Source organism: Parambassis ranga, chromosome 19, assembly GCF_900634625.1.
Source record: "Parambassis ranga chromosome 19, fParRan2.1, whole genome shotgun sequence".
Classification (NCBI taxonomy): Eukaryota; Metazoa; Chordata; class Actinopteri; family Ambassidae; genus Parambassis; species Parambassis ranga.
Genome location: NC_041039.1, coordinates 12,601,625 through 12,618,885, shown reverse-complemented (window position 1 = coordinate 12,618,885; position 17,261 = coordinate 12,601,625). Strand labels below are relative to the sequence as shown.

At 39.5% G+C, this 17,261-nt stretch overlaps 3 protein-coding genes across 4 annotated transcripts; 1 reads left to right on the top strand and 2 right to left on the bottom strand.

Annotated features, from left to right (window-relative positions):
• Positions 1-241: 241 nt before the first annotated feature.
• Positions 242-5,203, top strand: LOC114451422 (protein regulator of cytokinesis 1-like). The gene is made up of 14 exons (XM_028430016.1): positions 242-389; positions 765-897; positions 982-1,104; positions 1,197-1,430; positions 1,517-1,687; positions 1,780-1,929; positions 2,025-2,172; positions 2,264-2,400; positions 2,476-2,571; positions 2,755-2,901; positions 2,989-3,099; positions 3,183-3,290; positions 3,487-3,654; positions 4,678-5,203. The coding sequence occupies exons 1-14, from the start codon at positions 379-381 to the stop codon at positions 4,744-4,746; spliced, it is 1,806 nt and encodes a 601-aa protein (XP_028285817.1). The 5' UTR covers positions 242-378; the 3' UTR covers positions 4,747-5,203.
• Positions 5,204-5,241: 38 nt separating this feature from the next.
• Positions 5,242-7,648, bottom strand: LOC114451440 (ubiquitin-associated protein 1-like). Its single transcript, XM_028430039.1, has 6 exons — positions 7,582-7,648; positions 7,354-7,492; positions 6,425-7,078; positions 5,759-5,929; positions 5,572-5,673; positions 5,242-5,498 (listed from the first exon to the last, which is right to left on the bottom strand). Exons 2-6 carry the CDS (start codon positions 7,474-7,476, stop codon positions 5,364-5,366), a joined length of 1,185 nt encoding a protein of 394 aa, XP_028285840.1. The 5' UTR covers positions 7,477-7,492; positions 7,582-7,648; the 3' UTR covers positions 5,242-5,363.
• A 591-nt stretch (positions 7,649-8,239) lies between these two features.
• LOC114451421 (ATP-dependent Clp protease ATP-binding subunit clpX-like, mitochondrial) lies at positions 8,240-16,880 on the bottom strand. Of its 2 annotated transcripts, XM_028430014.1 has the most exons (15): positions 16,549-16,880; positions 15,948-16,024; positions 14,941-15,092; positions 14,709-14,823; positions 13,470-13,624; positions 13,213-13,372; positions 12,687-12,728; positions 11,841-12,017; positions 11,547-11,711; positions 10,900-10,988; positions 10,509-10,673; positions 10,136-10,435; positions 9,966-10,058; positions 9,772-9,878; positions 8,240-9,656 (listed from the first exon to the last, which is right to left on the bottom strand). In XM_028430014.1, exons 2-15 carry the CDS (start codon positions 16,000-16,002, stop codon positions 9,566-9,568), a joined length of 1,866 nt encoding a protein of 621 aa, XP_028285815.1. In that variant the 5' UTR covers positions 16,003-16,024; positions 16,549-16,880; the 3' UTR covers positions 8,240-9,565. The 2 variants fall into 2 exon arrangements, with proteins under 2 accessions (XP_028285815.1, XP_028285816.1); XM_028430015.1 differs by lacking the exon at positions 12,687-12,728.
• Positions 16,881-17,261: the final 381 nt, after the last annotated feature.

The following is a 17,261-nucleotide window of genomic DNA, read 5'->3' as shown; positions in this document are numbered from 1 at the left end:
GATTTATTTATTTAAAAAAAATGCATGTTTGCAGTGCCTTTGTTCGGGTTATGGGAATTTAGATAGATTCCATTAATTTGAGCGTGTTGTATCATGTGGGAGAAGCTGTGGAAGTGAGTCACTCACATTGTTATTATTATTTTCAAAGTTTACAGCACCGCCCTTCCGCTTCAGGCCAGCTTCCCCTGACGTCAGTTTAAACGCCCAATCAGAGTCCAGACATTCTTTCGTTGCGAATTTCAAACGCAGTTAAAAAAACGGGTAGTCGGACAACTGCAGCCCCACCGATATTAACCTAATTAGTTTTTTATGTGGTGAGCCCGCCTGCGAATTAGGGAAGATTGTTTTCACTAGTTTTCAGTTGTCTACAGCGGCGACATGAGAGTGAGGTTAGTACTTGTTGTTATTCATTTGTATTCCGTTAGCAAACGCCCAGATTAACTGTTGATTTGAGATAGAGCTAACTGTTAGCTTTGAGCAGACGCACACACTTTGTGTCGAAGCAGCCGTCAGTATATGGTGTAATGAGTCATTTTGAACGGTAAATGTTAGTTTGATTGCTACCTACGACCTGGTATTATTTGTCGACGCATCTAATGATACCATACACTCTTACAAGCAAGTTTGCTAACATTAGCGTGATCGGTCGATGAAAGGAATATGGCGTCCAACCTTTGCTCTTGGCTACCCAAGAGAATTTGCTGCACTATTTTTAAATTCTGTGTTTAAACCTCACACCGCTAATGAACCTGCTTTTCTTCCAGTGAAGTCCACGCAGCAGAATCTGTTGCCTACCTCAACAGAGCACTGGTCAGGTTACAGGATATTTGGGAAGAAATAGGGATTCCAGAGGAGCAGCGCTTAGAGAGAACGAATGATGTTCACAAGCATATTAAAGTAAGCTCCACATCACTCCACTCACTGTAATAAAGATTTTTTTAGCAACATTCAAGTTAACAAACCCCCTTTCCTTGTCTGCAGGGATTGCTGGACCTTATGATTTCTGAGGAAGAGGAGCTGAAGAAGCGGGTACTCAAAAGCATAGAGACCTGTCGCAAAGAACTCGAGAATTTGTGTGCTGAACTGCAGCTGCCGCCTTTTGAGGTACAATCTTGAAAACTTTTTTTTAAAATGGTGATTTTGTTAGTTATGTGTAAAGAAAAAAATTAGGGTTAATATTTTGGATGTGTGTACAGGAGGAGGATGGTTGCACCATGTTGCAGGTGGAGAAGAACAACCGCACACGTCTTGAGGTGATGAAGGAGCAGAAAAAGCAACGAATGACAGAGCTTAAAGCGCTCATCGTCAAAGACCGTGAGCTGTGTGACATTATGTGCACTACCTCCTTTGGCATTGACCACAACGCAGTTCCATCGCTGAAGCAGCTAGAGATGTATCGTGCTTATCTTGACGGTCTGACCAAAGAGAAGGTGATACTGGCATTCTAAACTTCTTTTATTTGATGTTTTCCTATTAGACTTATAAACAGTCTTTGATCAATCTTTGATCTTTTTAGGAGCATCGTCATGATGAATTTGTGAGCATCAAGAAGGAGATCATTGTTTGCATGGATGATCTAGAGCAAAGCCCAGAGACCAGTTTTGAGATGGATGTGATGTGTGAGGATGAGGAGGCGTTTTGCCTCTCAAATGACAACATTTCTGCTCTTAAAGTACTCCTCAGTCAGGTGGGTTTACTTGCATCAAGATGTCTGCTAATCAGATGTGATGGGATTTAAGAGTGCACCGTATTTTATTGGAGTTCTTTTTCTTCATCCAGTTACAAGAGCGCAAGGCTGAGAATGAGCGCCACTGTTCAGGTTTACGTACTAAGATGCAGGAGCTGTGGGAGAGGCTTCAGATTCCACAAGAGGAAAGAGAAGCCTTATCGGAACATATGGTCAAGTCAAAGAAGAAAAACATTGAAGCAGTAAGATGCCTACTTTATGTGGTCATTAGTGACACTAGTATGTAGATAACAGATTGCTTCCTGGTCCTCCCTAACTGTACACTCTTCGTTTCCAGCTCCAGGCAGAGGTCCAGCGTCTGGAGGTGCTGAAAATGCAGAGCATGAAAAGTGTCGTTGAGGCCGTCAGGGTAGAGATTGCCCTTTTGTGGGAGAAATGTTTCTATAGCCAGGAACAACGGCAAGCTTTTGTGCCATATCAGGATGGTGAATACCTCTTGTTTAGTGACATGAATACCTTTTGTTTGGAACATCCACATAGTGGATAACACATAAACATGTTATTTTCCCTGCACAGATGATTTCACTGAGTATCTTCTCAACCAGCACGAGGATCAGGTAAAATTCCTCAAGCAGTATTATGAGGACCACAAAGAACTTTTTGAAGGAGTCACAAAATGGCAAGACAACTGGTCCTTGTACCTGGAACTTGATGTGAGTACTGTCTTCTTGAGTTTAGTGTGAAACCCGCGTGTGTGTGGGAAAACATATTTGAGCTTCTCTTTGCAGAAAAAAGCTAATGACCCTTCAAGGTTCAATAACAGAGGTGGGAATCTACTGAAGGAGCAGAAACAGAGAACTGACCTCCAGAAAAGTTTACCCAAGGTAAAAAAAAAATATGTATGAAAGCTGTTATTGATTGTAAGAAGGAATTTGAAAGCATTTTAAATGTTATTACCAGTTATGGTCAACAGATGGCAGTGTTAAAGCATTATCTCTGTTCATGGGTAAATGGTTGTTTTTAGAGAGGCATTTTGTCTGACAGTGTGTGCTTGATCTGTTTTTTAGCTGGAGAAGAGTCTTAAGTCCCAGATTGATGTGTGGGAGCAGGAGCATGGCAAAGAGTTCCTGGTGAATGCACAGAGGTTTCTTGATTATGTGGAGCAGCAGTGGGAACAGCACAACGTCGAAAAAGAGAGAGAGAAAGTCGAACGAGTATGTTTGTTAATGCTTAGATTTATAAGAAAAAAAAGCTACCATGTCACAAAAGTGTTGATATAATTGTTTTTTGTCTTGAAATAGCAAATGAAAAAAACTAAGCAGACACAAGAAGATATGCTGTATGGAACAGCAGTGAGAACACCCTCCAAGAGACGGATGGCAGGGACCCCCACACCAGGAAAAGCGAGAAAGGTAAAGGACGTCTGCTAATATGTCAGATCTGTTGTGTGTGAATGTGTAAAAGACATTGATCCATCTTTTTCTTTTGTCCACAGGTCACTGGTATTTCGACCATCTCCACACCTAACAGCTTCCTTAGTTCAGGCCTCGGTGGAACCATGTGCCAGTCCTCCATCCAAAAACCGCCGCTGTCAGCCAGCAAGGTATGCTTGCCTTTGCAATCAAGCTACACTGTTTGGTTAAATCTTGTTAAATTTTGCATCTTGAATCTGTGGAAAACTGACGGGTGAAGTGAAAAAAAAATTTTTTTATGTCCATCTTGTTTGTCCAAAAATATATACTAGTCTTAAATGAAATCAATGAAAAGACACGTTGTCACTATAGTCTGTCTTGTTGCAGGTCCTACGAACACCCGGACATGGAAAGATACCACGTGCACTGGACCGAAACAAGGAAAACATCTCCCACCTTAATAAAAACACTCCAGGTGGCACACTCAGGTCTCAGGACACTCAAGATCACACCTTCACCTTTAGCTCTATTGCTGGCTCCTATACGGAATTTGCGGTAAATGGGGTTTTTACATCCGTTTAGTTCTTGGAAGTTTACAGGTCTTGGGAGTTGTATGAAAATAATCGATGTATTCTGCAGACAAAACTTCCAAATAATGTATGTTCAGATGATAACATGATGACACAATGTTTTTTAAAGTGTTGAGTAGTTCATATAGTCAAAACTGAGGTAAAAAAAAAAAAAACAAATCTACCTAAAAGTAATCGTATTTATGTGTTACTCCCTATAAGGCAGCACCATGTACTGCATTTAATAAATGTAAAAATGTTTAGAAATAATGTGTGGTACTACTCATTTCCTTTCCGATATGATTCGAAGTAAAACTCAGGGTTGCTGATTAGACTGATAATTGAAATTCCTATTTTAAACAGGCTTGTGAGGGTTGTTTTTTAGAATCTACAAACACACAGGGCTGTGATTACTCAAGCTACCCTTTGTGCTAATTCTTTAACTCGGTGCAGTCTGTTCATTGTGTGAATGTACATAGATCCAGATTGCATAGATATTGGCATTTTCCTTAAAACATTGCCAGTGAAATGTTGACTTTTTTTTTTACTTGGGTTTGTTGCATACATAGTTGAGCTCTCTAACTTTTAACCATCTCCTACTTTAAACCAGATTAAATGATGATTAAAATACACATTCAAGTTATGATATTGATCTTTTAATATTAAAATGAGTTTTCTAGAAGAATACATTAGGACCAGTAGTATGTATATTTATTATGCTTACATTGAAATTTACAGTGATCAACAATACAAAGTCAGACTTCTATTAAGTTCAGTAGGTCATAAAGAAAAGATGCAGCTGCTTCTGTGAATCCTTGAAAAAGTTTCATACCAAAAAAACCTTTCTACCTCAATGTTATAAATGTTGATGTCACAAAATTATTCTTTAAAACGTATAATGCTACATGTAATACAATATGAATGCACTGACTTTGGTATTCACACACTTGACTTGGTGAAGCTTTTTGATGTAAACGAAGAGTAATTTTGACTATTTTTACTTTTCCAGAGAGACCTCACGAAGGGTTCTAAATCTGTGACTGCAGGACTGATGAACTCCACTGTCAGTCATCAGTGATGGTTTTACAGGAGCTGCTGTGGCACCTGGAGTCGTCCAGCTCAGTGGTAGTGTGCAGAATATTTCAACGGGAGTGGACTACAGGGAACTATAATGTAAATTCCTTCCAAAAAAATGTAAATATCTTGTATGTGTGTGAACATTTTGAGTCTCCTGTTTTTGTAAGACCTCATTTCAGGGTTGCTGCTGTAGCAGGTTTCTCTGTTGCATGCAGGTTTGTGGCTGTTTTATACTTGTTGTAGCTTTTTATGATTTTTTCCCCCTTGTGAGGTTTTTACACAGGTGTAAGGGACATGTTATTAATCATACCTATTGCACTGTTTCGTTTCAGTTCTGTAGCAATAAGCCACTGCACCAGGTTTTTCAACCTCCAGCTGGAATGACAGCTAAACTTGCTCTTTAGAAACTAAAAGGTGTTTTTTTTTAATCAAGCTGTAAATAAACATTTTAAAAAACGTTCATCCTCACTATTGTGATCTTGTGTTATTTTAATTATTTTTTCTCCCCTTAGTCTGTGTTTTGTGCCAAGTCCAGAAAGCAGTTTCTGTTGACTGAGCATTCTTTACTGCAGCTGTTTGAATGTTTTTCTGTACATCAGGAACGTGAAGATGGCCGGTTTAAGCCATTCGTGTCATGAGCTCCTCGAGTGCCTTCTCATGGTGGTTTTCATGAACAAGCAGAACTTCTTTGATTGCGCTCTGCTGGAAGCCCATCTCATTAAACTGAGTCAAGAGGCGCAAGAACTCAGCAGCCTAAACGAATAAAAAAATGTGTTAGCATTTCATACTGAGTTATGATGGCTGCTCTTTGTAGCAATTAGATCACCTTGCTCTCACAGTTCTGAAACATCTCCAAGGCCTCCTCTACCTGTGCTTCGTCGTAACCCAGCTCACACAGACGGTCACTGGCTACCAGGTATTTAAGGATCTGTTGACAACAGGAAGAGTGACATGCTGAGCTTTTTTAATCTCTTGTGGAATTTATTGTTTCGTGGTTTTTTTTTAATATGTACCTTCTCTGGGCTCCGGTAGCCTGTCTTTTGCAGAGCAAGAATAGCTGTGCGTAAAGGGTAGCCCTGCTCAGTGATGGTTTCAAGAAGCTCCCTCTCCTCCTGGCTGAGCGCTGACAGAAGTTCAGTTGCGGAGTCAAAAAAAACCCCACGAGAGCCTCCTGTCGTCAGAACCTGATCATGAGGAAGGAATGGACGAGGAGAGTAAAAAAGATTTTAAAATGTAAATGTTCACCACAGATTCCTCAGAGCCTTGATTACTTCATCAATGTCTTACTTATAAATTCTGCCTGCAAAACTTTATGTTGCTGTATAAATGAAAGTAATAGAAAATAAAAAGGCACCAGAAAATGTAGTTTTTATACATTTCCAGGCATCCTATTATCCTTGTATGTATATATATGCATATATATATACACACTATACATAATACACATAATACATACATTTGATAGTACATTTGTTAGATGTCCCAGTATGTATGACATATATAGTATATATGTAGCATAATGTAACAGCACATATGTCCATATAAGCCCCTTAAGAAAACATTTCACAAATTTAGTAAAGATATATATCGCCAGTATATACAAATACACATGCATCTGTGTTTAACTCATTTATTCTGTGTAGACTGAAGTATAATTTATACTGTTGAGAGACACATACCTTCTTTCTGCCGTTTTTAACCACAGGCCCTGCGGAGGAGGGTCGTTGCTGCTTCAGCCTAGCTGGAGAAGGCGCAGCAGGTGGTGTGTTCTGGGAGTACTTCCTGTTCAAAGAGCTGACCGAACGAGGCCTCTTCTTGCTGTTCTTCTGGCCATGAGGGAGGGGGCTGGCCTGCTGTGCCCTGTGCTGCTCCAGCGCACGCAAAGGTTGTCTACAGTCAGGGAGAGAATTGTTTCTATGGCCTCTGAGTGTCTTCGGTGAGTCAGGCTTACAGTGGTGAGTAGAAGGACCAAGGTGCATGTCTTTGACTCTGGAGAGCGGATCCTTCGGGGCAGTGCTCCGGGGCCGCTCTCGGCTCTTGATGAGGCGTGGTGGATCTTCAGTGGAGGATCCTTCATCATGCTCATTATAGCCATCTTCATCATCAGAGTCAGATATAAGGAACTTGACAGTGCGATGGTGCAGCCGGTGTGAGTCTGCAGAGTTCAGGCTGTAGCTGCGGGGCCGAGGACCAGAAGCCCACAGGTTGCTGCTCCTGTGACTGACCCTCCGACTCTCTTGAGGACTGTTGAACATCATCCAGTAAGGTGGGCAGGATGGAGCCTGACAGACGGGCTGCTGCCTGGTTATCCATCTCTCCAGGTTGAATCCATACTGTTTAAAAAAAACAGAAAGGTTCAGAGCAACTGCAGACATTCAGTCATTTCAAAGTGTTACTAATGACATTTACAATGGCTGTTGTAGTCAGTTCCAGTTTGTGTGAGTGAGCCGAGATTAAAGAAAGAATTCTGTCCTTATCTAAACAGAACTGGAGTGGAAAATATGACTTTTGTCTTAATTAAAAATCAATTAAAAATGATATTAAAAGGAAGAACCTAAATCAATCAGATAAATGTACATGGATTAACGAGGTGTGAATAAAGTATAACCTTAGTTTCCTGCATTATCTGCTGGCAGTCTGGTAGAGTGATGTCTGGGGCGGACACGGGTGTCACTTCCTCCTCCAAAGGACCGAGTAGGGTTTGAAACGGGATATCATCCAAAACGCTCATTGCCACCAAAGTCCACCTACAAACAACCAGCATCAGGTAAATTACAATGAGATCCTGGGTTTTAGGCTGTAAGCCAGTGTTTTGTGTGTGTCTCTAAAGTCTTACCTCTGTCAGGTATTCCTCTTTCAGGTTGTCTTGTGAATCATAGGCAGGGGTTCAGAGTAAATGACACAGGCATCACTGCATGTGATAAACCTCTTCATCACTAAGCCTCTGACATCATCTGAGGGTTTGTTTACCAATAATACCTCAGACACCTGATGTAATCCAGCCTGCCTAGGCCTACTCTAAACAAGGTAGTTTTGAAACATCTATAGTCTGCATGTAATTATATCAGTTTTTTGTTTAAAAAAAAGGTGGGGGGGGTCTGAAATTCCACTTTAACCACTTTAATATTCAATGATTGTTCATGTTAGTATGAACACTATAATGACCATATCTATCTATATATATATATATAATTTTCTATTGCCTGCTTTATTCTAAGCCCCGTTACCAAGAGTAGCTTTGTAATTTCCATGTGGGCGGAAGGGGGATTAGGGAAATGCTGAGGTTATCGGGAAACAAAGAACAGCACGATACTTACCAGAGATTAGCTGATTACGTCAAGGTGACAGCCCAACAGTGCAGCACACCATTGTGAAGTCTGTTGCATTCATTTCTTGTTTGTTAGTTTTGAATGTAATCCATCACATCTGTGGTACATGTGGTACATTTTTAGACCTCTCAAAAATCCTGCGGTAAAAGAATAATCTGCAGTCTATTTCATTTTTTTACAGAGATATACATTTTATTTATATATTTTAAACAATCACAATAAATTTAAGATTCACAAACTTTGGGGACTTTACAAGTTTTGTAACAGATCTCTGAAAACAAAAGCAGTTCTGAAGGTTTAGAGAAAGAAATTAAAACTTAAATCCAGGTGAAAACAAAACTACTTTTTAATCTAATTTTAGAGCACAGACTGCATTTTCAAAGAGTACAGCAGCATGGTTCAGTCAGAGAGCATTAAGGTGGAGACTTGATTACAGACGTGTATTGAGGTACCATTTAGTAACGAGATATTACTTCACTAAAGGTGAGGCAAGGTGAGTTTCTGCCAGGACAAAGAAAATAAGACCTGTGTGTATTCTGATGGTTATTAAACAAAGCAGGTTTAGACAAGGAGCAAGCCCAAACAGGATTATCTGCTAATCTAAATCTGGAAAACAGATCTTAAATATGTGATTTAGGGAGCACAGAGGAACAACATTTTTTTACCTGCTAGTCCTGCTTTGTGAGGCAGCTTTCTGATCCAGAGGTCTGTCAGTAAACAAATATACATTCCTAAAGAGTGTGTGCTAAAGGAGGAAGTCAAACTAAAAAATACCCATTCTGGCTGTTTAAAAGGTCACCATAACTTCTCCCCTGTGGTGTTTAGTGTGCTGGTGTGTTGTTTTTTTTTAACAATATGTTCTTGTAATTGGAGCTTGCGTTGAACAAACTGTTTACAAATGCTACTGTAGCAATGTAGCTAAACACATACAGCTGATCTCACTGTGAACACCATTATTACAATGGTGGTAAAGAAAACATCAAAATATTGATGTGCTCATGGAATATCATGCCTTTATCATATAAGGCATTACTTGACATGGTAACATCACATCTACACTTTCTGAGCGCCCCATGTTTTCAAGTGTACAGTATGATCCCATAATTTCCTTTTGCTTCCCTTGCCATTACAGCCCATCACCACAAAAAAAGAAAACAATAACTAGCTACAAATACTTCCATGAATAAAATTGCATTATCTTTATATAGATAAAATGTTAACAATCCCCAGAGATTGAAATATTTTATAAGGTCCACCCTGTGAGTGCACCCACTAGAGAATTATGATCTGATGCACAGGACCAAAAGTTGTTGTATTCTGTCAAAACACGTGTTCGAGTGAACCAGCAGTCTTCAATACCTTCTCAAAGATGTCCACAGCTTACTTGTCAGGGGTGAGAATAAACAAGCTGGTACCAAACTTAGTATCCAAATAGTTGTTAGTAATCTAATGATTTCAGACAGCATGGCCTTTAGGTGAGTCATACGTGGTTCAGTTGTTTGCAGCATCCGCCTGCCGAGGCCAGTTCTCCTCCTCAATGCCAGAGTCGTACTCTTCTTCTGCTGACTCCTTAGCAGGAGCTCTGAAATCCAAATGGAAAAGCCAGTTCAAGATTCAAACTACACAACTATGGAGACATAGTCTGCTTAAGCAATGTCCTCCTTAAGGCAACTCTGAGCACATAGGGAGACACTGACCTGATGTATCTGGGCTGTGATTTTCCTACGACGACGTCTTTGTTCAGTTCAACGGTCATGATGTCAGAGTGCGGAACCTCGAACATGGGTTCGAGGAGAAGTTTTTCCTGTGGGTGGGAGGAATAGAGGTTTACAAAAAAAAACAACAAAAATAAGAAACTTGAAATGTTTGATATTTAGGAAGAGTCACATACCATGATAGATCTGAGGCCACGGGCTCCAGTTTTTCTCTCCAGAGCCATTCTGGCTATAGCCCTCAGGGCATCTTGAGTTACATTGAGTTCACACTAAAAAAACAAAAACTTTGCAAATTAATTTTCATTCTAGAAAATGACACGGTGTGGTTTTTAGACATAGGGCTTACTTTGTCCATGCTGAACAGTGCCTGGTACTGGGGCACAACAGCGTTGCGAGGTTCAGTCAAGATCCGAACAAGTGTATCTTCATCTAGGCTGTGCAGAGGAACGACAACAGGAAGACGGCCAACGAACTCTGGTATCATTCCAAACTCAATCAGGTCTCTGGCTTCCACATGCTTCAGCAGCCTGTCCTTCTCTTCGATCTCTGCCACTGTGTCCGTCTCACCGCTAGTATTGGCCAAGTCTGCTGCAGCAGCTGCACGCCGGCCTTTACCCAGGTTAGAGGGTGTTCCAAAACCCAAATACTGAACGGACACAAGGATCAAGTCAGTGGTGTGAATGATTAGCTACATAACACAAGAGCTGTGTTAAATTTACCTTTTCATTCTTTCTTCTGCTGATGATTCTGTCAAGGCCATTGAAGGCACCAGATGCAACAAACAGAATATTCGTTGTGTCCACCTGCACTGTTTCTCCTCTCAGTTTCCTGGAGTTTTTCTCAGGAACATTGACAATTGTACCCTCCAGCAGTTTAAGCAAACCCTGACAGAACACAACAGGAAGAGAAAAAGACACAAATATAAATACAATACATGACTATATTTAACAAGGGTTTTCAGATCTGACAATAAATATGCAGTCTTGGTATCAGTGTCTCCAGACACTACATTGGGATGAGGGATTGTAACAATGAAAAATAAATGAAATAGTAATCTATACATTACACTATAATATTTGTTGACATCTAAACAAAATGCTGCACACTGACCTGCTGAACTCCCTCTCCACCCACATCTCTCAACTGATGGATTCCAGGCACACTGCCAATCTTGTCAACCTCGTCCAGAAACACAATACCTGCACATGAAACAGGACAGCAGTGTAACGTCACAGCCTTCATTACCCCAGATGAGTATAAATCTACATTTGCCACCACATACCACCTCAACACATAATCATGATAAAAACACACAATGTGTCTATTAATAAGACTTCAATCAATATGAAAGTCATAAAAATCATATAAAAGCTACCAGTATATATTCTTCATAAGCACTATTTATGACTGGCTGTATATGAATGAATGTCTGTCAGTGCACTGCTTTGCTGGCATTCGTCTAGCACCACCAAGAGGTCAAATGATTAATTTGATGAATGAAAAAAAGCCATCAGCTTCTAGCTCTACTTTGTGTTAACTGTAGCAAATGTTAGAACACAAAATGCTGGTATCTGCAAAATGTGTTGTTTTTGAAATTAACATGAGAGATATGAAGAAGAAAAAAATCCAATCCATCGAGTCCATCAACTCGAGTGTCAAGGAAGATAATAAAGGTTTTTTGTCATGGTGCTTTCTTTGAATTCCTGTGTTTAAATAATATTGTGATTAGAAATGACCCTGCTGTTAAATACATTCACCTTGCTGTGCTTTCTCAACTGAGTAGTTGGCATCTTGCAGAAGTTTGGCAATAACCGACTCGATGTCTTCTCCCACGTATCCAGCTTGAGTTAGTGTGGTGCAATCACAAATAGCAAATGGAACATCCAGACAGCGTGCCAGTGTCTGTGCCAGCAATGTTTTTCCTGTGAAAAATGATATGGATCATTATTTAATTATCTTTGGCAAGACTTGTCAAAGCCGAGTGTGTGTGTGAACGCACGTGTGTCATCATACAATGTTAAAATTTTCAGCAATATTGACATAACACCAACCTGAACCAGTTGGACCTAGCAATATAATGTTACTCTTCTCCAGTTTGATATCATTGTGTGTTGAGTCCAGGACCTCCCCGCCCCTCCTCTCCTGAGGTGCCTGTTGGCTCGCCTGTTGTTGCATGGACGCTCCAAGAGCATTTCCATGAGGGCTTATCCCTGCAATTTGCAGCAGCTCTGCAAAGACAAGACAGCCATGGGTTAAGCTTTGTTAGCAAAAAAATATGAACTGTCTGATTGATAAACTACAGTAGATAATGGGCTGTCTGTACCACTGTTGTACAAACAGGCCATTCACTGGTGTACAATATGTGATAATTAGTGCATGGTAACAGTTTCTATGTGCAGGCTAAAAATATGTGTGCCCCGGCCAGTACCAGTGTGAAGTTACTGAGGACAGCTGTACTGAAAATAGCCAAAGTTTGAATGTAGGTGAACATAAATGTAGGTCACAGGGCTACTGTTTATCTGACTAGTGAAAGATTACCAAGATTTATTTCATTGCTCCACTTTCTGACACTTCTCTGTATGAATGCCAAACTGTGAAACTCATTAGTCACTCTTCCAAAATAGGAAACAAAACATTCTTTATCATGTCATGTAGACTAAACTCCTTAGACAGTTTTGAGAGACTAATCACATATAATTATTTTAGATTGGACTTGAGAATATTAGAAGTATCTCACTGAAAAAGAAAAAGAAATCTCTCTTTGAAGGAGTCACAGTGGTCTGTACATTTTGGCATTTGTGCAATGCAGGAAAACAAAGAAAAACTGCTGATTAAGTTTGATGCCTTTTAAAGTCACCACTGATAAGGGCTAACAGCAAGGAGATCCAGTCACTTACTTGTGAATCTGTATTCATCCTCTCGTCTTCTCATCTCTAGCTCTACAAGGAGAGGATGAAAGTACTTACATCAATATTATCATTAATCATTGCCATTACTGAGAATTATAGTTCCTGAAAGAATGCTTGTGCAATTGTGTGTAGATAATAATTGAACAAATGCCAAATAATACAGAGACAACTTCCAATTTAAAGCCAAAGCTGAAACCTTTTATGTAAATGTTCACTTTTATATCACCAGCCCTGTTTCCTGTTAGTCCCAATCAGCCTGTCTACATATTTCCTGTCTGTTTTCGACCATCTGCTAATAAATGTCACCTAAAATTACATTAAAGGTGAGCACTACAACTGTTGTAGAAAGAAGAAATACAGAACAATGGCCTTCTGTTGTGTTCTGTATTGGTAACAGGCTCCAGTGAGGGTCCAGTGCAACATGCATTTTGTAACATTTTTTTAATTTATCTACAACCAGGGAAACACTGAGATGTTGAATGAAGCCATGTGAACAGAAAACAGTAATACTGACCCCGAGGTGTTAAAGACGGCTGTTTTTCCACCTCCACCTGCTGTCTACTTCCAGCAGGGATGTTGTTGTAGATGCGCTTGTAGTGATTGTACACCGCAACTGCCAACACCTTTTTTGCATAAGACTGGCCGACAACATATTTGTCCAAATAGGCATATATCTGAAACGATAATTGTATAAAAATACACATAAAATGACAGCAATGACTCACACAAACATTTATTTTGATACATCTGGTTGTTGCTTTAATTTCTCACCTTCTTGGGGGGAGGGGGAGGTTTCTGTGCAAATGCCAGTTTCACTGCCTCCGCAGCCGATTCAGGCTCTTTGTTCAGCCCTTTCTTAGAGTCCGTTTCAGACAGAACAACAAAGAAGTGATGACATTTTTCACATTTGACGAATCTTGTTGATGCTATAAAAGAACAAACAACACAATTAATTCTAAAACACTTTGAAACTTTAGTAAAACAGCAACTTCTGCAGACATCACAGAGTACATCTGTGAAAGTTATAAAAAAACATTTTTTTTCTGTTTAAAAACTTCAGTGTTACTATACCTAAAATTTTACTGAAATAACAATAATAGCTAATAATCTAATTACTACTAATCAGATAATGATAGGATTCAAGGTTTTCTGTATGATAAATCAGAAAAAGATAAAAACAGATTTTGTGTGCATGAACTGAATCTAAAGGTAGGTTGATGGAGAAAATGAGTCATAAAGTATCCTGTTCGACTGACAGCACAGTAGGATACACAGTAGGATCGCTGATAGATGTTTCTTTTTATATACAACTTTATACAAAACTAAACTCCCCCCTTGTCCCTGTGGTCTACAGGAGAACATGGTGCCTTTGTGGTCACAGTCCTCTGACATAAAATGTTAAGCAAAAAAAGATCTTATGAACACACACAGCTGATGTTGAAGCACACAATAGTAATTTGACAACAATGAAACCAACATCCTTATTTTGACAAACAACTCCAGGAAACTACTTCCAGTGGTTGCTTATGGAACATCTTTTATGCGTTTACACTACTGATTATACAGACTTATATCAGTCCACCCCTCAGGTTTTACAATGGAACAATGTGAAAGTTTGTGTAATCCTTACAAAAGCCACTGCTTATCCAACTGCTGTGGGGGAGTGTTGTAGTCTCTCTCTCTCTCTGCATAAATTATTTTCTCACTTTTTTTCTCTCCATCTACGATATGTATACGTCCAACAATTACAGTCACATTTCTGTAAGCAATATTAATGCTAACGATATAAAGAGATTCAGTTGTAACACTAACCTTACACATTACGAGATCTATTTATACTGACATCCGATAAAAAACATCTGTGACAGATGTCTAAATGACCTTATTGTCATGTCTCTTTAAACTCGTCTTGATTAATTAGGTTTTCAAACACAGATTTCACTTAAAACTCATGTAAACTTGTAATATAATTAATGTGTAAATAGCTTTGAGACAAAATTTTTTACTTACATACAAAGGTCTCTACATGTGTACATGGGTCTCCACATTTAGGGCAACGTAGCTGGCTTCCACCCTTGCCTGATCCTCCGGAGCCAGACAGTCTCTTCCCTTCACTGATGCTTTTCTGTGTAAAGAAGGCCATGTTATCTAATGCAGAATTACACTGTTACCATCTCATCTCCTTCAGAATCTCATGTGTTGTAGAAAGTTGATGCATGAGATTTATCCTTCAAGAGATTACCTTTCCACCATCACTGCCACCATCCTTTGTTGTCCCGTCTTTAGCAGCATAACAGACAGCAGTCTCTGAAAACGACCTCACACGTACCCGTGGAGGTACATGAGACCCCTGACGGCTCAGAGAAAAAAACTGAATCCGGGAGCACGACAAACCTGTAAGGACAGGAATAGCCACTTGACTTCTTCTAACAATGTGTTTTTTTTAGATGATGACAATGAAAACATACCCACAACAGATGATTGTGAATAATAACTAACAAACAGATATTTTATTTATTTTAATTTATTTTTAAATTCTGCAGCTCTTACAGCTAAAAAAAGAGTCACTGGTTATTTTAATATTTTATTAATTCCTTTAACCAACATTAAAAGGGTAACTCCCTTTTAATAATTATTTGGAGAAGCCAGGGATATGCTGTCAAGAGTAAGATGCATGTTTTTGACAAGCAAAATGACATTTAAAAATGTACCACTGAGCTGAAACTGTTACAACTGTTGTACACTTAAAACGCTAAAAAGTCCCTTATGCGTCTTGTTTACCTGTAGATATCTTACTGTATAATTATTATTGTGGATACCTCTATTTTTTTTAGTCCTGTACAAATCGACCCAGGAGTACAAAAAAACTTATATAATGTGAGACATCAAACCCACATGTGCTGAAATTCGTTGCCTGCCTTATCGCTTATGTATTTTAAGAGTCTTGAGGAGAATGGTCAGTGCAACAAATTAGCTTATGCTAAAACTTCTTTTAGTGTCTTTTTTACTTGGGTTTGTGCCTAAAACTAATCAAAGTAAGGTCTGTTACAACACTATAGAATCCTGCGTGATGTAACAACACTGGTCTAACTATAGCTTCATAACTCCAGCGACTTTCCACCTGCTGTTGACATTTGCTACATAACTGTCATAATAAACAGTAATCTGGGTTAGCTGGAGACCTACTTCACAGGGCTAAACGAAATGTTATACAGCTGGCAGCACGGTGTGTACTCTTGATTTTCGTACCTCTGTGAGCAGTGTTAAAAAACAACCTGGCAGCCGAGGTGCATGGACAGGACATCTTGTTTTTCCCCCTCAAAATCCTGAAAATAAACACACGGTTTAGTCAACATGGTGTACTGGGAGCAAATGTCTGGCTAAGTTAGCCGGTGGCTAACAAATAGCATTGACACAGGAGACGCCAGTTATCGTAAAACGTCACTGTTAGCACAATGTAGGTCACTAAGCAGTAAAGGTATAGTGCAGCTAAACAGCACGATCAATACTCCTTTATTTGTCATATGTTGGGCCACAACAGCAATTACACCCTGATAATGGTAGTAATGAATGGAAAAATAAGCATCGTAGCTTATTGGCATACATGAATAGGTAACTATTAGCTACTTGAGCTAGGCCCGAGCCTTAGCCATCTAGCGTTCCTGCCTGGGGAAATGACAAACAGCTCCAGCAGGACAGACAGCCAATCTTGCACGGAGGTTTAGCAAACTGGCGTCTCCAGCTAAATAGCTAGCTTTTAGTGTATTAAGGAAAAAATGCCAAGTTCAGTTATAGCGCTATGCCAGAAACTAAAAGAGAAACGTGCAATTAGCTCGCTAGTTTTACTCACAGTACTGCACGATGAAACCAGTCGAGTCTTGACAGCCCCCTCGGAAAACAAATTTGCAAAGTCACTACAGCTTTCGCTCTTTAGTTTTAGTGTGTCAGGTCAGTGTGTCATGCTAATGTCACAGTGCCTATTATATAATTGAATAAAATTTGGTTCCTTTAGGTCGTTATTTCCCAGGTGGGACACGACCCAAAGTGATGTAACGCCTGCTGTTGTGAACTAGGTTAGGTCGCTTGCCCGGCTAGCTAGCTAGCCTTCTCTTAAGGTAACTGTAGTTAGCGCATGTTATTCAAGCTAATGTGTACGTGTGTAAGTAACATGGAGACTTCCTGTTTGTTTTCGGAGTGCGAATATATCCAGATATTTTGAGATCTGTCAACGCCCAAGATGACTGCTGGTGCGTTCATGAATATCTCGTGCTGTCAAAGGTATTGTGAAATATCGTATATATAATATAATCGTAAATTCAAGATAACGTGAGCTGAAAAGTCATCATTCTTCAGGCGTATTGAATACAGTAGTTATTATTAAATTCACACGGTTGTATGGAATTAACTTTTTAAATCAGCATCAAATATAATTTACAGGATTTACCTGATATTACCTGCAGAGTACATTACATATAACCATTTCACTGCTAAAAATGAGTGAATGATGTGTCTTTGGAATTATTATTATTAAGGAAATAATAACATGGTTTAAGATTTTTATCA